Raw genomic sequence first — 22,431 nt, 5'->3', positions numbered from 1 at the left:
TCAAATTTATTTGTAAATGGAGTTTACAATGTTGTGTTAGTCTCTGCTGTACAACATAAGTCAACCATAAATACATTAATACATATATCCCCTCCCTCTTGAGACTTCCTCCCACCACAACCCCCTACTGTACCCCTTTAAGTCATTATAGAGCAAGCTGAGCTCCCTATGTAAAACAACAGGTTCACACTGGCTATCTTTTTTACACATGGCTGTGTATATCTGCCAGTGCTACTCTCTCAGTTGTCCCAGAAACAGTGATATGTTTCCTTTGTTGCCATCATCTGATCCCACAATTCTGTACAATCAGTATAGTTCCTAGAGGAAGAAGGTTTTGTGAACGTCTGCAAACTTCAGTGTAAGATTATACATCAAGCATCATGTCGTACTGCTCTTTCTTCTTCCACCTGCCGCATCTCTTGACAAAAACCGCATAGAGCATCAAAAACACAACCCAATAGCATGCATAGATGGATAAAGCAATAACTAGAGCTTTCTTTTTGGATTCTGGGAATGGCTTTCTAACTTCCTCATAAATGGTGAAAATCAAACCACCCAGGAGGATTTTAGACCAGACCGATACTGGAATGAGTCCCACAAAATTAGCAACAATTTTTTTCCTTCCAGATGTGCCCCACCCAGCTTTGTTTATTGTCACAATTGCAAATATCTTAGCAGGAAGTAAACTTGACATGTATAACACTGAGTAGAAGGACATGAAGACCATGACAATGTTTCCTCTAAGGCAGATAGCAAAGGATGACTTTATAAGAGCCACTAACTTGATGGTTAACAATAAGAGGAGGATGTTCCAAACATTACCCCTGTAGAAGAACCGGATTACCGTGGCAATGAGAAAGAAAGGGAAGAACCCAGTGATGACGGCTTCATAGGTCATCCACAAGTGATGTTTATGAAACCACAACGCATTGTACAGCCACTCTCAGAAGTAGGACTTGCTCCAGCGGGTCTGCTGGTTTAACCATCTGAGATATTCCTTAGGTGTTTCAGTAAGGCACTTGGATCGAGCTGTGTATTTCGTTGCATAGCCCAGACTCAGCACCCGGTTCGTTAGATGCCTGTCATCTCCAAAACTACATTGGCTGCCCATAAATTCTTGATTGTACCAGTCTTCCACAAATTCATGCAGTAAGGAGTTTCTGTACATTCCCAGAGGTCCGCTAATGCACTGGACACATCCAAAATAAGACTGACAGGCCCTTTCTATGTTAAAAGCCATCCAGTATCTCACACTGCTGAGGAAGGAGACCCAGGAATCATACTTGTTTAAAATCTGCAAGGAAAATAAAAGGAAGTAAAAATAATTACATAAAGGTAAATCTGCTGAAAATGCCAGTAAAAGCTGCACCATCCTGAGGTTACTACCTAGAGTGTTTTGTTATTTTGTTTGCCTATTTTGGCTTTCTCCCTATTTTTGACACAGTTATATTTTATTTTCTTTGATTCTTTATTACTGGATTAATTTTATAAGTGGATTGCATGTATTGGGACTAGATAATAAAATTTTTTTTTATTCTATCACTCTCTGTACTCTTTTCACTATGATTTTTCTTCCTGTTCTTTTTATAATATTGTCGGGTTTCTTTAGCCTTAATTCTCAGTTCCTAAATTCTCTCCCCCTCTTCCTTACCATTCAATATTTGAAAATTGGTAAGTCCTGTTTTCTTCTGCTCTGGTTAATCTCCAGTATGCAATTCTGCTGCTTTTCCTTCTCCTTCTTCCCTAGTTTTTTGCAATGCCAGTGATAAAACGGTTTCCTGTGTTCTCTACCCAAAACTTGAATCCTGTAATAAGGCTCTGTATACAGTTTGTTGAACATTGTTTTTCTGGCAATATTTCATAATTATCTCCTCTATCTCAACTTTGTTCAGTTTCAGTGGAATTTTGCTTGCTTCTCTTCTATCATCAGGCTATTTCTTAGTCCACCTGGTGCATCTTCTTTGCCTTCACTATCACTATGCATATATGGATTGTACAGTAATGCGATACCTAAATTTAAATCAAACTTCCATATGCTTCTTGTCTTTTGCTAAAAACTAATTGCACTTTCACAAAGAACTCATTTAAACCTCACATACTTTCACATATATATTTCACTATCCCACACATTTCAAATCACCTTCGTTAATATTGGTTTCACTCTTTCCCCATTGATAGCAAATAACATGAAATAAATAATTGGAAAACCACAAGTTTTAAAGACATAGGTATACAATATAAAATCCATTCCTGCCATACTTCCATTTTGTTTAATCCTTGTATTAAGTGAGTTCCAATATCATCTTATCAGAACATTAAGTTATGGCTCAAGAAGATATGGTGGAAATAGTACATACACATTATATTTTTGGGCTTCCCTGGTGGCTCAGACAGTAAAGAGACTGCCTGCAATGCGGGAGACCCAGGTTCAGTCCCTGGGTCAGGAAGATCCCCTGGAGAAGGAAATGGCAACCAACCCAGTCTACTCCAGTACTCTTGCCTGGAAAATCCCATGGATGAAGGACCCTGGTAGGCTACAGTCCATGGGGTCGCAAAGAGTCGGACATGACTGAGTGACTAACATACACATTATGTTTTATATAACTTATCAGCCACTAAATACATGGGTTATAACCCAGGATTAAGCAAAGAAATCATAAATTATTTCAATTTAGACAAAAGAAGACACAGTATAGTATGTCCAAAGCACATTCTAATGTGTCTCCAGCCCCAGAACCAATACCTGGCACAGAGTTTGATGTGGAGTAAATGTATGTTCAAGGGGTCATTTTTGCTTCTAAAAGTGACCCATGCAAAAAGTGAAGCCATACGCACCTTGACATCTCCCCCAACACCTCCAACCTTGTGGTCTACTTCTAAAACTTTTACCATCTCCACAGTTGCGGCAGGGTCAAGCATGGTGTCTGAATCACAGACCTACATAGAAAAATTAAAAAGTGAATGAAACATTAAAGACAATTGATTACAATCCCTATAGTCTAAGTTCAGTCCAGTTCAGTTCAGTCACTCAGTCATGTCTGACTCTTTGGACCCCATGGGCTGCAGCATGAAAGGCTTCCCTGTCCATCACCAACTTCCGGAGCTTACTCAAATTCATGTCCATTGAGTCAGTGATGCCATCCAACCATCTCATCCTCTGTCGTCCCCTTCTCCTCCCACCTTCAATCTTTCCTAGTATCAGTTCAGTTCAGTTCAGTCACTCAGTCGTGTCCGACTCTTTGTGACCCCATAAATCGCAGCACACCAGGCCTCCCTGTCCATCATCATCTCCCGGAGTTCACTCAAACTCACGTCCATCGAGTCGGTGATGCCATCCAGCCCTCTCATCCTCTGTCGTCCCCTTCTCCTCCTGCCCCCAAGCCCTCCCAGCATCAGAGTCTTTTCCAATGAGTCAACTCTTTGCATGAGGTGGCCAAAGTACTGGAGTTTCAGCTTTAGCATCATTCCTTCCAAAGAACACCCAGGGCTGATCTCCTTTAAAATGGACTGGTTGGATCTCCTTGCAGTCCATGGGACTCTCAAGAGTCTTCTCCAACACCACAGTTCAAAAGCATCAATTCTTCAGCGCTCAGCTTTCTTCACAGTCCAACTCTCGCATCCATACATGACCACTGGAAAAACCATAGCCTTGACTAGGTGGACCTTTGTTGGCAAAGTAATGTCTCTGGCTTTTCAATATGCTATCTAGGTTGGTCATAACTTTTCTTCCAAGGAGTAAGTGTCTTTTAATTTCATGGCTGCAATCACCATCTGCAGTGATTTTGGAGCCCAAAAAAAGAAAGTCTGACACTGTTTCCACTGTTTCTTCATCTATTTCCCCTGAAGTGATGGGACCAGATGCCATGATCTTCGTTTTCTGAATATTGGGCTTTAAGCCAACTTTTTCACTCTCCTCTTTCACTTTCATCAAGAGGCTTTTTAGTTCTTCTTCACTTTCTGCCATAAGGGTGGTGTCATCTGCATATCTGAGGTTATTGATATTTCTCCCAGCAATCTTGATTTCAGCTTGTGTTTCTTCCAGTCCAGCGTTTCTCATGATGTACTTTGCATATAAGTTAAATAAGCAGGGTGACAACATATAGCCTTGACGTATTCCATTTCCTATTTGGAACCAGTCTGTTGTTCCATGTCCAGTTAATTGGGCATATATATTATATTTTCAGTATTACTGTCACTAAGTCTTAATAAGTAAGTATCAGAGGGCTGACAGAATTTGTTATATCATGGCCCCAATACAAAAAAAAAAAAAAAGCTTGCTTTTCAGCAAGCTCAGTATTTAAGTTAATGACATTGTTGGCTAGAACAGCTGAAATGATGGACCAGGAATATCTTGCGAAGTGACCTGCTTTTCCTAGTTTGCTATGGTTGCTCCCAATTTTAGCAATGAAAGTCTCATGTCTTAGGCAACATCCTAGGTTTCCAGGACTCAGAAAATACCATGTCACTCAAGATGTCTTTTTTTTTTTTTAATTGCTTTAACTAAGGCTTTTAGAGCTTCCCTGGTGGCTCAGACAGTAAGGAATCCACCCCCAGTGCGGGAGGCCTGGGTTCAATCCCTGGGTTGGCAAGATCTTCTGGAGGAGGGAATGGCTACCCACTCCAGTATTCTTGCCTGGGAAAATTCCATGGACAGAGGAGCTTGGCAGGCTACAGTCCACGGGGCCACAAAGAGTCAGGCACAATGGAGCAACTTTTACTTTTAGGCAACTTGTCCCACAATCTAAAAGATATCAAAATTTTCTGAGATAGTATTGAAAGGGAGGCATGTTTAACCGTGATTTCCCCTCCATTTTAATATAGTGAATAAAATACAGGAAAGTAATTCTCTTGAAATTAGTTGTATAATTCTGAAGCAGGATGTCCATATGATCTTAACTTGGCAAATGGCACTCAGTCAGACAGGGAACCTGCATGGCCTTCATTCCTTATTCTAGAGTCTTAAGTATTCTTCGAGGCCTTTGTACATAAAAGCAGATGTAAATTAACTGAAGCAGTTGTAGTAATTCTAATTGTTGTTCTCAAAAAAATCTTTATATGAGTCAAAAACTGCAATTTTGAAACCAAGAAAATGGTTGGGATTTTTCTATATCATGAACCCCTAACAGACATATCTGTTTGTACCTTTGTAGACCCATGGACTATACAGTCCATTGAATTCTCCAGGCTAGAATAGTGGAGTGGGTAGCCTTTCCCTTCTCCAGCAGATCTTCCCAACCCAGGGATTGAACCCAGGTCTCCTGCATTGCAGGCAGATTCTTTACCAACTGAGCTATCAGGAAAGCCTAGACATTAGATTCTAGTCCTGTTAATTGCATCAGAGGCTTTGTTACATACCTATAAACTGGATTAAATCCAGAATTCTTCTAGTTTCCTCAAATATATGGCTAAGACTCTCCAAATGAACGTTGCCAATTTTCTCCCACTCATTTTCTTGGCAGTCACTAAGGACAAAGACTGCCCTTAAATCTCCTAGAAGGGACTGTACCAGGTTTTCCCCACTATACATACAGATGGCAGCCAAACTTCAAGAACTAGAACCTTAGGTCCACATCTCTACATTAAGAAGGTCTCCTTCAGACTCTAGAAACTTCACACTAGCTAGAAACCTCAAAATCAAGTTGATGAGAAAGAGAAGTAGCTGACATCAACATAATTTTCTTCCACCCAAGATACCAGATCAAAACCTTTATAGCTTAACTAAAAGTGAAACACTGTATTTTTCTTTTTCTTTCCTTCCAGTACTCTGGCATTGGCTTGAATCTGTTCATCATGCTGTAATTCATTAACAGTGCCAGCTTAGTGGAAGTGATATGTGACCAGATAGTATCTATCTTAATTGTGGTTATCATTTTCCTTGGGTTTATGATTGCCTACACAGAAAGCGCATGGCAGTGTTGTGGTCAAAACTACCTGCATTAACACTTCTGGGGAAATGGAAACTCAGTTACATAAGATCACTGAGCAAAACACTTGGCTTAAAAAGATTCTTTCAATGGGGTCTTTTCATGGACTTCTTGATTTTTTTAATTCATTCTCTTTTTTTCACTTCTTTTTTTTAAATGCATATAGTTGCTATAGAGTGTTGTGTATGTTTCTGCTGTACAATGAAGTGAATCAGCTATATGGATACATATATCCCTCCCTGGACCTCTCTCCCAGCCCATGCCCCCATTGCACCCCTCTAGGTCATCATAGAGCACCAAGCTGAGCTCTGTATGCTATACTGCAGGTTCCCATTAGCTATTTATTTTATACATGGCAGTGTATTGATGTCAAACCTAAGCTCCCAATTCATCCTACCCTCTCCTTACTCCTTGTATCCATATGCCCATTCTCTATGTCTGTGTCTCTATTCCTGCCCTGGAACTAAGTTCATTTGTACTAATTTTCTAGATTTCATATACATCCTTTAATATATGATATTAGCTTTTCTTTCTGACTTACTTCATTTCATAAGATCCAGCCACTATGGAAAACAGTATGGAGGTTCTTGAAAAAATTAAAAATAGAATTATCATGTGACCCAGAAATCCCACTCCTGGGCATATACCCTGAGAAAATCACAATTCAAAAAACACATGTACCCTAAAGTTCACTGCAGCACTATTTAAAATGAACTTATTTGATTTTGATTGGCTTGGGTCTTGGGGATCCTGGTCCTAAAATCCACATTGGGAATTATCCTTTTTATAATAGTCATCATACTCTCCCTGGTACGTTGTATTCTTTCAAAACTTTAAATGCCATGTTCACAGTCACTTACTGCCAAGCAAATGTTCCTAAAGAGCACTTCCTAGGTTTTTTAAAGAACAATTCCTTAAAATTTGATCATGTCTCTGTTAAGCTGAGTGCTGCTGCACTATACTCAGGCATGTAGTCATGTTCAACTCTTTGTGACCCCATGGACTGTAGCTCATCAGGCTCCTCTGTCCATGGGATTCTCCAGGCAAGAATACTGGAATGGGTTGTCATTTCCTCCTCCAAGGGAGCTTCCCGATCCAGAGTTGAACCCACACCTGTTATATCTCTTGCACTGGTAGGCAGATTCTCCTGCTTTGGAAAGCCCTGTTAAGCTGAGCTGCTGTGCTGCTACTAAGTCGCTTCAGTCATGTCCGACTCTGTGCGACCCCATAGACGGCAGCCCACCAGGCTCCCCCGTCCCTGGGATTCTCCAGGCAAGAACACTGGAGTGGGTTGCCATTTCCTTCTCCAATGCAGGAAAGTGAAAAGGGAAAGTGAAGTCGCTCAGTCATGTCCAACTCTTAGCGACCCCATGGACTGCAGCCTACCAGGCTCCTCTGTCCACGGGATTTTCCAGGCAAGAGTACTGGAGTGGGTTGCCACTGCCTTCTCCAGTTAAGCTGAGAGTCTGGTCTAAATATGGGAATTGTTAAAAAGAAGCAATAGGCCCAAAATGGATTCAGTTGTGCTTAGCCCATGTCAGCAAATCAAGACTTAATATTGAACCTAATTGTAATTTAAGCCTCTCCAAAGAATGTGATGTTTAAGCCGTCAAACTGGAATTACCTGGTCAGCACCAGTGAAGAAATCTGCCTGACTGACCCCCTAGCTTCTCCCAAAAGAAGATGACTTTGCCTGAAACAATCTACTTTTTGGTAGAAACTTCCCCATCCAAACAATAAATATCATGGTTGGCAGATGGAGGTGTTATCTGTAATTCCCAAGTATGGCAGTCCTGGATGGAATTTAATCAAGATTTAGCCTAACTGTTTATACGAAATGTAATTATTTTTATAGTTCTCTCACTACTTCATAAAAATAGTAGGGATTTGATATGCCAGTTTTGAAAAAAAAAACTAAGAAAACAATCTGTAGAAGCATAAAGCCTCACAGGTGAAGTGGAGTTTACACATATTTGGCATGACACCCTCACATAATTAACTAAGGAATCCCAACATTTTAAAAATGCATGTGTTTCAATTTTACTAATTATAGTTTTTTTCTGAAGAGATTATTTACAAATAAAAAAAATACTTGGTGAAAACAGCAAATTAAATGCATTATTAGAATAATTTAAATGCATTATATGACTTAAGGCAGGGGTCCCCAAACTCTGGGATCTAATGCCTGAGGATCTGAGGTAGAACAGATGTAATAATAACAGAATTAAAGTGCACAATAAATGTTGAATGCTTGAATCATGCCCAAACGATCCCCCCCGCCGTCCAGTCTGTGGAAAAATTTTCTTCAGCAAAACTGGTCCCTGGTGCCAAAAAGGTTGAGGACCACTGACTTAAGGAGTAGATAGGGTATCCAGTTATAAAAAGTAAACATCACCTCTCTAGATTTACCTAAATTATATCAATTTCAGGGTTAACTTCTAATTTTTACTTTTATATTGCTTATTTAGAAGCATGACAGATATATTTTCTAAATAAAACCCAGTTTTTATTTTCTTGTCTTTCTATATTGGTCCAGTATGTTCTCACTTTTCTAGGGGAAAAAAAAAAAATAGACAACACGTAGGCATAAATTTGCCTTGGAAACGAACAGAGATCATTCTGTCCTTTTTGAGATTGCATCCAAGTACTGCATTTCAGACTCTTCTGTTAACTATGATGGCTACTCCATTTCTCTAAGGGATTCCTGCCCACAGTAGTAGATATAATGGTCATCTGAGTTAAATTCACCCATTCCAGTCCATTTGAGTTTGCTGATTCCTAGAATGTCGACCATTCACTCTTGCCATCTCTTGTTTGACCACTTCCAATTTGCCTTGATTCATGGACCTAACATTCCAAGTTCCTTTGCAATATTGCTGTTTACAACATTGGACCTTGCTTCTATCACCAGTCACATCCACAACTGGCTGTTGTTTTTGCTTTGGCTCCATCCCTTCATTCTTTCTGGAGTTATATCTCCACTGATCTCCAGTAACATATTGGGCACCTACCCACCTGGGGAGTTCATCTTTCAGTGTCCTATCTTTTTGCCTTTTCACACTGTTCATGGGGTTCTCAAGGCAAGAATACTGAAGTGGTTTGCCATTCCCTTCTCCAGTGGCCCACATTTTGATAGTAAAGTAATGCACAAAATTCTCCAAGCCAGGCTTCAGCAATACATGAACTGTGAACTTCCAGATGTTCAAGCTGGTTTTAGAAAAGGCAGAGGAACCAGAGATCAAATTGCCAACATCCGTTGGATCATTGAAAGAGCAAGAGAATTCCAGAAAAACATCTATTTCTGCTTTATTGACTATGCCAAAACCTTTGACTGTGTGGATCATGATAAAGTGTAGAAAATTCTGAAAGAAATGGGAATACCAGACCACCTGACCTGCCTTTTGAGAAATCCGTATGCAGGTCAGGAAGCAACAGTTAGAACTGGACATGGAACAACAGACTGGTTCCAAATAGGAAAAGGAGTACGTCAAGGCTGTATATTGTCACCCTGCTTATTTAACTTGTATGCAGAGTACATTATGAGAAACGCTGGGCTGGAAGAAGCACAAGTTGGAATCAAGATTGCCGGGAGAAATATCAATAACCTCAGATATGCAGATGACACCACCCTTATGGCAGAAAGTGCAGAAGAACTAAAGAGCCTCTTGATAAAAGTGAAAGTTGATAAAAGTAAAAAGTTCAGAAAACTAAGATCATGGCATCCAGCCCCATCACTTCATGGCAAATAAATGGGGAAACAGTAGAAACAGTGGCTGACTTTGTTTTTTGGGGCTCTAAAATCCCTGTAGATGGTGACTGCAGCCATGAAATTGAAAGATGCTTACTCCTTGGAGGGAAAGTTATGACCAACCTAGACAGCATATTCAAAAGCGGAGACATTACTTTGCCAACAAAAGTCCATCTAGTCAAGGCTATGGTTTTTCCAGTAGTCATGTATGGATGTGAGAGTTGGAGTATAAAGAAAGCTGAGCACCGAAGAATTGATGCTTTTGAACTATGGTGTTGGAGAAGACTCTTGAGAGCCTCTTAGACTGCAAGGAGATCCAACCAGTCCACCCTAAAGGAGATCAGTCCTAAGCATTCATTGGAAGGACTGATGTTGAAGCTGAAACTCCAATATTTTGGCCACCTGATGCGAAGAGCTGATTCATTTGAAAAGACCCTGATGCTGGGAGAGATTGAGGGCAGGAGGAGAAGGGTATAACAGAGGATGAGATGGTTGGATTGCATCACCGACTCAATGGACATGAGTTCGGGTAAACTCTGGGAGTTTGTGATGGACAGGGAGGCTTGGCATGCTGGAGCCCATGGGGTCGCAAAGAGTCTGACACGACTGAGCAACTGAACTGAACTGAGGCGTAAGTTTTCCACTGTAGAAAATATCAATAGTATTTCTCTAACACAAGTCTCGAAAGAAACCTAGACAGATTCCTCCAATAGCAAAGTTTTTCTGATCTTGCCTTATCTATCACTGTTTTGTAAATATACAGTTATAAGCCTGGAAGATCAGTCACTAAGGTAGTAAAAAGTGAAGGCAGAAGTTCAACCCACCTTTCAACCTCTCAGCATCAAGAGTTTATGGCCACACCCACCTCTATTGACTCAAGCCAGGAAAGGTAAAACCAGAAAGCTAAAATAAGACTAAAAACAACAGGAAGGTGGCAATCTAGAACTAATGTTCAAGTAACTCCACCTGCTTGTGAGCAGAAGCAAACCAAGGGAACTGTCTCTCTGAAAAGACTAAACTTAACCAAACTTCTGAGGTTCTATTTATTTAAATTGGTCCCCCCCCCTCCCAGTTTCCAACAGCAAAGTGCCAGAAGTTCTCTGAGAGAGATTGTTCACATGGTGAATTTAACTGTCAGAAGCGAAAGCTCTCAGAAATCCCTTGGGAGGGGTTTGTTATAGCGGGATTAAAGAGTTCTTTATAGAAGCTCAGTTTCTGGATATATTTGGTGATAGAGTGCCAACTAGAAAACCATCATCTACCGTAGTCTGTGAAAAGAAATAAATTCACGGACATATAGTATCTATTTGTTTGTGTGTGAAGGGTAGAACTCTAGCCCTTCTTAAAACCAATCTAGTAGAAGCAGAATTTCTCCCTGTCTCTTCACCAATTAATAAAAGTGTATAACTTCACAAAGGTTGGCTGTTCAGCTCTGGGCTAGAAGCTGTGGGGGAAAATACCCCAGTTCATGAGGAGCTTAACTTGACACTGGGGAAAACCACAGGACATGGTCTGCACGCAGGAAACTGAGAACAAACCAAAACTTCTTTCTGTCCATCTTGTCATATAAAATGAAGACTACAAAGCAACATAAATTCTCAACATGTGCCCTCAGAATATTTCACTTAGATTTCCTATATAAAACAAGAATCAACCAAATGTTATATACAATCAGTTCTCGTTATTCACAGTAGGTATGTTCCTACCAAGGTCCATGAACAATGAATTAGTAGATGTCAAAAATTTCTTTCAGCTGAAATACAGGGTTTGACTCCTCCAAGTCTCTGATCACATCTTTGTCTAGTGATCATTGGCTAAATTTTTTAAATTTGTGTTTCTGTTTTAAAACACACACAAAGACACACACATACATATGATTCATTAACAGTGAACTTACATTCAACAGTACTAGAATTCATGCCTGAAGAAAGCTTATCTAACAGACCTATTTTCTCCACAAGGCATTTATAACTTTCTTGCATTATGAACACTAGATAGCACTTTGACATTATACTTGGGGACCATTTTAAACAAAAACATGATAATAGACTAAACAAGTTACTTGTTTACTGTGCAAAAGCTGAGACAAGAAGGCATGCATGATCTTGTTTGACTTCAGCAGAGAACATGAATATTGGCTGACAAATCTTTTGCCACTCCACACATGAAAATGATTAAAAAGCACTGCAACTATTGATTTTGGGGTAGTATACAAATTAGATAGTAGGTTAATTTACAAAAATGAAATTCATAAATAATATTGGTCAACTCTACTATTATGAATGATTCAGTCTTATTTTTCTCCTGCTCAATGAATCTTGGATAGCTAGAATGCTATCAGATTAAATTCATAATAAAGTTGTCTCCTATATGAAAAGTGAAATGATGCTGTCAAAATATTGCACTCAATATGTCAGCAAATTTTGAAAACTCAACAGTGGCCACAGGACTGGAAAAGGTCAGTTTCCATTCCAACTCCAAAGAAGGGCAATGCCAAAGAATGTTCAAACTATCATAAATTTGCATTCATTTCACATGCTAACAAAGTGAAAGTGAAAGTTGCTCAGTCATGTCCCACTCTTTGAGACCCCATGGACTATACAGTCCATGGAATTTTCCAGACCAGAATACTGGAGTTGGTAGCCTTTCCCTTCTCCAGGGCATCTTCCCAATATGCTATCAAGGTTATGCTCAAAATCCTTCAAGCTAGGCTTCAGCAGTACATGAACTGAGAATTTCCAGGTAGATGTTCAAGCTGGATTTAAAAAAGACATAGGAATTAAAGATCAAATTGTCAACATCTGTTGGATCATAGACAAAGCAAGGGAATTTCAGAAAGAAACATCTATTTTGCTTCGTTGACTATGCTAAAACTTTTGACCTTGTGGATCACAACAAACTGTGGAAAATTCTGAAAGAGATGGGAATACCAGACCATCTTACCTGTCTCCTGAAAAACCTGTATGCAGGTCAAGAAGCAACAGTTAGAACCAGACATGGAACAATAGGCTGGTTCCAAATTGGGAAAGGAGCACATCAAGGCTGTATATTGTCTTCCTGCTTATTTAACTTCTCTGCAGAGTACATCATGGGAAATGCCACCTGGATGACTCATAAGCTGGAACCAAGATTACTGGGAAAAATATCAACAGCTTCAGATATGCAGATGATACCACTCTAATGGCAGAAAGTCAAGAGGAACTAGAGTCTCTTGAGGAGGGTGAAAGAGGAGAGTGAAAAAGCAGGCTTAAAACCAAACATTCAAAAAACTAAGATCATGGCATCAGGTCCCATCAATTCATACAAATAGGTAGGGAAAAAGTGAAAACAGTAACAGATTTTATTTTCTTGAGCTTCAAAATCACTGCGGACAGTAACTGCAGCCATGAAATTAAAAGACGCTTGCTCCTTGGAAGGAAAGCTAAGATAAACCTAGAGAGCATATTAAGAAGTAGAGACATCACTTTGCTGATAATGGTCTGTATAATCAAAGCTACAGTTTTAGAGTAGTCATGATTGGATATGAGAGTTGGACCATAAAGCAGGCTGAGCACAAAAGAATTGATGCTTTCAGTTTGTGGTGCTGGAGAAGACTCTTGAGAGTCCCTTGGAGAGCAAGGAGATCAAACCAGTCAAACCTAAAGGAAATCACCCTTAATATTCATTGGAAGGATTGATGCTGAAGCTCCAATACTTTGGTCACTTGATGTGAAGAGCTTATTCATTGGAAAAGACCCTCATGCTGGGAAAGACTGAGGGCAGGAGGAGAAGGAGGCAACAGAGGAGAGATGATTGGATGGTATCATCAACACAATGGACATGAGTTTGAGCGAACTCCAGGAGATAGTGAAGGACAGGAAAGCATGTCGTTCTGTAGTCCATGGGGTTGCAAGAGTTGGACATGACTTAGCAACTGAAAAATGAACAATGTCTCCTACATACTTCCCTTTTAGAAAATGTTCATCAGTTCAGTTCACTCACTCATATTGGATTCTTTGCAACCCCATGGACTGCAGCACACCAGGCCTCCCTGTCCATCCCCAACTCCCAGACCTTGCTCAAACTCATGCCCTTCAAGTCGGTGATGCCATCCAACCATCTCATCCTCTGTTATCCCTTTCTCCTCCTGCCTTCAACCTTTTCCAGCATCAGGGTCTTTTCCAATGAGTCAGTCTTCACATCAGGGGGCCAAAGTATACGAGCTTCAGCTTCAGCAGCAGTCCCTCCAATGAATGTTCAGGACTGATTTCCTTTAGGATTGACTGGTTGGCTCTCCTGACAGTCCAAGCGACTCTCAAGAGTCTTCTCCAACACCACAGTTCAAAAGCATCAATTCTTCAGTGCTCAGCTTTCTTTATAGTTCAACTGTCACATCCATACATGACTACTAGAAAAACCATAGCTTTGACTGGACAGACCAGATATTGACTAGACTAGACATAACTCTGTGGGCAAAGTAATGTCTCTTCTTTTTAATATGCTGTCTAGGTTGGTCATAGCTTTTCTTCCAAAAAGCAAGCATCTTTTAATTTCATGGCTGCAGTTACCATCTGCAGTGATTTTGGAGCCCAAGAAAATAAGTCTCTCACTGTTTCCCTTGTTCCCCCATCTATTTGCCATGAAGTGATGGGCCTGGATGTCATGCCAGGATCTTAGTTTTTGAATGTTGAGTTTTAAGCCAGCTTTTTCAGTCTCCTCTTTCATCAAGAGGCTCTTCAGTTCCTCTTTGCTTTCGGCCATAAGAGTGGCCGAAAAAAATACGAAAAAAATGTTCAAATTTATTGTATATTTTATACCTGGGAAATCCCTATTGCACACATCATAAGACAATTTTTATCCTTCATCACACAGACTGGTGGCCACTTACCTTATTAAATCCATGTTCAGTGATAGGAGATATGTTAAAGAAATTAAATAATCTAGGTGTCACAAGATACTTAAAGTTTTCTGATATTGTAGAATAAAGTATGATTCAAAATGGCAAATATAACATAATTTCAAATTTAAAAAAGGATAGAAGACATATATACCAGGAAGTATTTATTTGAAAAATCTATGTTTGGGTCAAGTTTTTGTGGCAGATGATTTAAATTTTGCTTATTGTGGTTTTCTACATTTTTTAGAACACTGCCATAATCTTGTGCTATTTAGACAAATGAAAAAACTAACATAAGTAATATTTTGAAAAGATAAGACTTTTGCCCTACCTTAAACTGTATCTAGGCAGATCAGAGAAAAGAAAATTTTCCTCATTATTCAAGATTAAGAAAATCTTCCTCATTCTCCTCTTTATTTCTCATTCTGTATATCTTTGTTTTCTCATTTTGTTATTTTTCTTCTTCTGTTTTTATATCTTCTCTGTCTCCAAAAGGAGCCACTAGCATCACTTTTGAATTTGCTACTATGTTGGATTTATCCTAAACTAAATCTTCCTTCCATATTCCACGTCAATGTTAACTGTTTGAGGGACTATAAAACTGAGACAGTTATCAGTAGATAAGACTAGAAATGATAGTGGAGAGAGCTAGACAAAGAGGTGATAATTGATAAAAATTGGTCTGGAATATACCAGAGGATGCCAACTGAGAGCGCTTCGGAGGTAGATGGAAGGTTGCCTTGAGATAAGAAATAAGGTCAGTACCTTTGGAACTGTAAGCAGGAAAGAGTAAAGAAGGCCTTGATAGCCTTCAGAGTAAGTACTTTTGCTGTTCTCTTTCATAGGAGGCAAGATCACAGGTAGTCAAACAGGGAGGAGTTTGGGTAAGGCCCTAGGAGAGTGACGAAGACATGAAATAACAGACACGAGAGGAATAAACAAGACATCTATTCAAGATCAAGTGCAAAGAGTGCTGATAAGTAAGTGCCAAGGATCCAGCTGCAACTGGAAGCCAATCATTTTGGCCATCTCTCTGAACACTTAAGCAGTGTTCTTCAGCCAGGTTAGCAAGTATAAGCAGATGGGCAATTTCTTCCCCTAGTCTCAATTCTCTCTTGTGTATTAGGAAGAACGTTGCTTCCTTCTGCCCCTAAACAACTTGAACTCCACATCCAAGCACTTGCAATGCTCAGGAGCTGATAACCTCGACCCCCTCCCTCCTTGGTCTTCTTGGGGCTTCTGCTCTACAACTCTTGGACCCTGGAACAGTGTTTTTGTTTTCTTTTCAATTTTTATTGATGTATAATTGGCTTACAATGTTGTATTCATTTCAGGTGTACAGCAAACTGAATCAGTTATATTGATACATATGTTTGAATTTTGGGCTTCCCTAGTGGCTCAGCAGTAAAGAATCTGCCTTCCAATGCAGGAGATACAAGTTTAATCCCTGGGTCAGGAAGATCCCCTGGAGGAGGTAATGGCAACCCACTCCAGTATTCTTGCCTGGGAAATCCCATGGACAGAGGAGCCTGGTGGGCTACTGTCCATGGAATCGCAAAGGATTCAGACACAACTTAATGACTGAAAAACAACAACATTGGCATTTTAGTAATTTCCACTGCTATAGGCCAGAGTGGTTAAATATCTGGGGATATGATGAAGGATAAATGGAATTTACTGGTCGCAGAATACCAAAAGATTTTGTTACCCTTACTTGAATGGTTGGAATGGGCTCAGAGTCCATAAAGGATTCAGGGCCCAGTTACCAGTTGCTGCTGAGGTCAATAGATCTGGAGGCTTCATCCTGAAGGAAGAGAAGTTCTCAAGCCTGATTACATCTGTAGCAGGAAGCCTATTCTAACATTTTATATTTTATTTTTTCTTGGACAGGTACAATGTCAAATTATCAAGAATACGAACAAAATTCAAAACAAAAATGATGGGAGAAGGCAGTTTGGGTGGAGCAGGTTGAAAAACAAAAGGAACCCCACACAATAACTTCTTGATTAGAAAGGACAAATGTAACAATTGTTTTAACTAGAATTAAAGGTAAAGTATCAAAATAGATGTTCTCTTCTTTTAGACTTCATTCTTCAAATCCTCTGCAAGTTTCCAAGTTACTCTTTCCTTTAAGTGTTTTATTCTCTCATCTGAGCCTGAAGTTGCACTAGGTAAATATGTGAAGATGTCCTGTGTTAATTAAAACTACTTAAATTGTGACAGCTCTAGAAATTAGAAGAACCTAGGAGTGAAATTCTATCAATTCCGTAGAAGAGATTAATATACAGATGGTATCAACTTATGAAACCCCTCAGGACTTCCCTGGTGGTCCAGTGGTTGGCAGGAAGACTCCCAGTGCAGAGGACATGGGTTCAATCCCCAGTCCGGTAAGATCCCATATGCAGGAACAACTAAGCCCATTTGCCACAACTACTGAAATCTGCATGCCTTAAAGCTCGTGCTTTGCAACGAGAGAAGCCACAGCAATGAGAAATCCCTGCAACCACGACAAAGAGTGGCAGCACCACCTCGCTGCTCAGTGTGTGCCTCAGTAAGGACACAGTGCAGCCAAAAATTAATTAATTTTTAAAAAGAAATACTTCAAAACTCTTAAAAGACTAAACAAATTCACTCTGTGGTGGGAATTGACATGGACCATAATTTTCAAGTAAGTACTAGATGATCCAGAGAAGGCAATGGCACCCCACTCCAGTACTCTTGCCTGGAAAATCCCATGGATGGAGGAGCCTGGTGGGCCGCAGTCCATGGGGTCGCAAAGAGTCGGACACGACTGAGTGACTTGATTTTCACTTTTCACTTTCATGCATTGGAGAAGGAAATGGCAACCCACTCCAGTGTTCTTGCCTGGAGAATCCCAGGGACGGGGGAGCCTGGTGGGCTGCCGTCTATGGGGTCGCACAGAGTCGGACACGACTGAAGCGACTTAGCAGCAGCAGCACTAGATGATCATATAAAAAATAGTATTAATATTACCAGCAAGCTTTTTCATAAAGTTAACGATACCATCATTAGCAACTTTTGTAAAACCCACTTGGATACATGATTTGTAATAATGATCTCAAACCCCTTGTGAAATTAGTTTCTTGTATCCAGGTAACCAAGGTTTGGGAGGTGGTCTTCCTCAAGATCAGCAGCTATTACTATGACTAGAACTTCAGTCAGTTGACACTGAAGCCCAGAGCCCATTCTTTTCCCATTACACACAGAGAGACCCACTGGGCATCATAAAGGCCCCTAACGAATACAATGGGTCCTCTGAAAACTAGAATTTTGCTTTCAACAGAAGGGGAACGTGTCCATCAGATTTTGTAAGCCAGAAATATCTCTCCTTTCTTGATACAATTATGGCCAAAATCTACTAAAAGTTTCTGTAAAAAATTATAACTAGAAAACTCCCAGGAGCAGGAAAATCCCTACACCTATTTTTTTATGAATGTATAGTTGATTTATAATGTTGTAATAATTTCTGTGTTAACCTATTCTTAAATGAGATTTGTTTATATATTTTTTGTAAAAACACTCTATTGCTAGCTATCTCAATAAAACCAAGGGAAAAAAAGAAACACTTCCATAACCCACCCCCCATTAAAAAAAAAAAATCTCACAGGAACCCTACTAACACTCTAAAAAAGAAAGCCTCAATGACAACTAGGAGTGGAGAAACCCAAGAGTGTGCAGGCAGGGAATTAATGAGAGACACAGCCTGTCTAATTTTCATACAAGCAAACACCATCACAAATGTTTTCAAAGGTCAAGTTGCAGTGAATGAGGTAATGCTATTTGGGGAGTGAAATAAACATGACTTAGGTTTTGCTCTGAAAAGTTGTTTTTTCCTCCCCCCTTTCCCTTTTCCAATTTTCTGTTCTTTTTCTCTGTGTCTAAATTTTGAATTCCTTTTCCTTTTAAATCAAAATTGTGTTCTCCATTCTTTTTTTGCCTAGACTCCATGAAAAACTTCCTAGGGCCTGTAGATTTTCTCAAGACCTTTCTGCTGGAACAGACTATTTTTTTTACAAGGCTGATTTTAAGATTGTGGAAAATAATGTTGGATTTGACTTAGCAGGCCCAAGGTGGGAGAAAAGGGAAGAAAGGGAAAGAGACAGATCTACTGATCAAAAGAATCTTGATTTCTAACCTATAACATTGCACAAGTGAAGTGTTTTCATTGTCTTAACCATTTTATATGATTTATATCTCTTTCTCTCTTGAAATGTGCTTTCAACAGTCATGGGGCTTCCCCAGTAATCTGCCTACAATGCAAGAGACCCCGGTTCAATTCCTGGGTTGGGAAGATCCCCTGGAAAAGGGACAGGCTACCCACTCCAGTATTCTTGGGCTTCCCTGGTGACTGTTTTGAGATGAACTGAAAGGAGTACTTGTCCAGAAGGGACAAGCATGAGCTATAGCATATGACTGGAGAGATACAAAAGATGCTTTATTTAAATGTATGTTTGTCCTGGCAGATGTGGAGACCTACCTGTACATAATCCACACTTCGCCCCAGTGCTCTGAAGGCTGTGTACATGACTTCTCTTTTTCCACCCCATTTTTGCATGATGCAAATACTCTTGTTGGACAAGACCAACTGGGTGACATGCTGTGAGCTTTCTTTGTGCGACTCATCCGTCTCTCCAGGACCCTTCACATGGTAGTTGTTCTTCCAGATATAAGTGGCTGACTGGTCCCTGCCCATGACTTCACTGAAGATGTCCATCATGTAAAGGTCATCTTCCGAGTTTCCATCTATGACCATGACAACTTTAATTCCGGGGTAGGTTAGCCTTTTCACAGATCGCAAACATTTCCGCAAATAGTCTGGATCTTCTTGATATGCAGCAATGCAAAGAGCAACAGTTCTGTTCAAGTTAACAGGGATAGTTACATACTTTTTCATTTTCCGGTGCTCCAAAAAGGCAAACAGGTTTTGAATAAGAACATGTAAAGCTAAAAAGGCACCATATGGTCCAAAAGATAAATAGTAATCATCTGTGTGGATAAACTGGTAGCCAATAACATAAGAAAGGATCATTCCAGTGAGGAGAGAGACTCCAAAAAGTGTGGTTCCAAATATTCTCAGGATAGATAGAAACCCCTCACAAGGCATCTGTGAAGCAATCACATGATACACTTGGTTAGCCACTCTTGTCCCACACTTGTTACATACAGGGTACCATAGGGAGCACATTGGACTAGAAGCATTCCTGGTGTTCTAACCCTGAGTTTGTCACTTAACTAGCTCTGTTGACTTTCTGCATCTCAGTTTGCCCATCTGCCAAAAAAGGATAAGGATGCCCTTTCGACATACCTGAGAGGACTCTTTTAAACATTAAATGAGATGAGGGTGTGACGTACCATTGAAAATCATAATGTGTAAGCAAATATTACTAGATTATTTGTCTAAAAGATGCACTTTATATTCCGGGTCATAGCCAAGTGTATAATCAAAACTTCTTGGCAAGCAAAGCACCTTTGTCCTGCTCCATGATGTTCTGTCTCCCCCAATCCTGCCCAGTGAAAACTCCACAGGTTTTGCTGAATTTCCCATGTGTAATTCCATCTCACCTCTGATTCAAATCCCTCAGCTCACTTTTTTCATGCAGTCAGCTGAGATCAAAGGCCAGTGTAACTAGATTCTAGGACTAGCTCTTCCATCAACTAGCTATAGGATTTCCCTGCTGGCTCAGCAGTCAAGCATCCACCTTCCAATGCAGAAAACTTGGGTTTGATCCCTGGGTCAGGAAGATCCAATGGAGAAGGAAGTGACAATCCTTTCTAGTATTCTTGTCTGGAGAATTCCATGGAAGAAGAGCCTGGTGGGCTACAGTCCATGGGGTAGCAAAGAGTCAGACACGACTAAGGGATTAACACTCTCACTTTCACACTTTCTTTCTATGGAGAACAATATAGTGGTTTCTTAAAAAAAACTAAAAATAGAGCTAAAATAGTTTAAAAAATAGAACTAAAATACTAAAAATAGTTTCTTAAAAAACTATCCATATGAACCAGCTCTCCCACTACTGGAATAGACCCTGAGACAACCATAATGCAAAAGGACATAAGTACCCCAATGTTCATTGCGGCACTATTTATGATAGTCAGAACATAGGAGCAACCTAGATGTCCACTGACAGATGACCAGATAGAGAGGATATGTTACATATATACAATGGAATATTACCCAGCAATAAGAAAGGAATGACACTGGGTCATTTGTAGTGATGTGGATGGATGTAGAATCTGTTGTATAGGATAAAGTAAGTCAGAAAGATAAAAACAAATATCATATATTAACACATATATATAGAATCTAGAAAACAAATGGTATAGATGAACCTATTTGCTGGGCAGGAATAGAGACACAGGCACAAAGAATGGACATGTAGGCACAGGGGTGGAAATGGAGGGTGAGACGAATTGGGAGAATAGGACTCACACACACACACACACACACACACATATACACACACACTGCTGCTGCTGCTAAGTCGCTTCAGTCGTGTCTGACTCTGTGTGACCCCATAGATGGCAGCCCATCAGGCTCCCCCCGTCCCTGGGATTCTCCAGGCAAGAACACTGGAGTGGGTTGCCATTTCCTTCTCCAATGCATGAAAGTGAAAAATCAAAATGAAGTCGCTCAGTCGTGTCTGACTCCTTGTGACCCCATGGACTGCAGCCTACCAGGCTCCTCCGTCCATGGGATTTTCCAGGCAAGAGTACTGGAGTGGGGTGCCACTTACCATGTGTAAAATAGATAGCTAGTGGAAAGCTCCTGTATAGCACAGGGAACTCAGCTTGGTCTTGGTGATGACCTAGAGAGGTGAGATGGGGAAGGAGGGTGGGAGGAAGACCCTAGAGGGAGAGGATATACGTACATATAGCTGATTCACTTTATGGTACAGCAGAAATGAATGCAAGATTGTAAAGCAATTATTCTCCAGTAATAAAATGTTTAAAAAAAGGAAACAACACCCCCATAAATGGAGTCATCTGTGCTAAGCCCTCAGTCAGCAAACTGAGACATAATAATTAAACTAAATGCAGTTTCAGCCTCTCCCAGAAGTGTGACTGGTCACCCTGGAGTTACCTGGCCGTCATTAATGACAATTTGTGATAGATCCCCTCCTTATCCCAAAGGAAGATGATATTGCCTTAAACAACCAATTCTTTGGTACAAACTTTCTTCCCACTTTCTTCTGCTCATAAAAGCCTTTAATTTTGCATGACTCCTGGGATCTCTTTTTACTTGTTAGGTAGTATGCTGCCTAAATTAATGATTGAATATGATATTGTTGTTGTGTGTGGGTGCTCAGTTTTGTCAGATTCTTTGAAACCCCATGGACTGTAGCCCACCAAGCTCCTCTGTCCATTGAATTCTCCAGGCAAGAATACAGGAATGGTTGTCATTTCATTCTCCAATTCCCAACTCAGGATTGAACCTGAATCTCTTGTGTCTCCTGCATTGGCAGGCAGATACTTTCCCAGTGCACCACCTGAGAGCCCCAATTATTGAATAAAGCCAATTAAATCTTCAAATTTACTGTTTGTTTTGTTTTGTTTTGTTTTTTTAACATATTGCTCAGCTCCAAGAGGCATCCATCACATTTTATTCCCTGTGGTTACTATCAGATCAGATCAGATCAGTCACTCAGTCATGTCCGACTCTTTGCGACCCCATGAATCACAGCACACCAGGCCTCCCTGTCCATCACCAACTCCCGGAGTTCACTCAGACTCATGTCCATCAAGTCAGTGATGCCATCCAGCCATCTCATCCTCTGTCGTCCCCTTCTCCTCCTGCCCCCAATCCCTCCCAGCATAGAGTCTTTTCCAATGAGTCAACTCTTCACATAAGGTGGCTAAAG

General features: G+C 40.3%; 1 protein-coding gene across 1 annotated transcript; it reads right to left on the bottom strand.

Annotated features, from left to right (window-relative positions):
* Positions 1-364: 364 nt before the first annotated feature.
* On the bottom strand, positions 365-19,673 carry LOC515601 (hyaluronan synthase 2-like). Its single transcript, XM_010811980.1, is given in 3 exon segments — positions 365-1,294; positions 2,836-2,937; positions 19,047-19,673. Coding segments are annotated over 3 exon segments (1,659 nt in total).
* Positions 19,674-22,431: the final 2,758 nt, after the last annotated feature.

The sequence above is a fragment of the Bos taurus genome, chromosome 14 (genome assembly GCF_002263795.3).
Source record: "Bos taurus isolate L1 Dominette 01449 registration number 42190680 breed Hereford chromosome 14, ARS-UCD2.0, whole genome shotgun sequence".
Classification (NCBI taxonomy): Eukaryota; Metazoa; Chordata; class Mammalia; order Artiodactyla; family Bovidae; genus Bos; species Bos taurus.
This window is presented reverse-complemented; position numbering and strand designations above follow the sequence as displayed.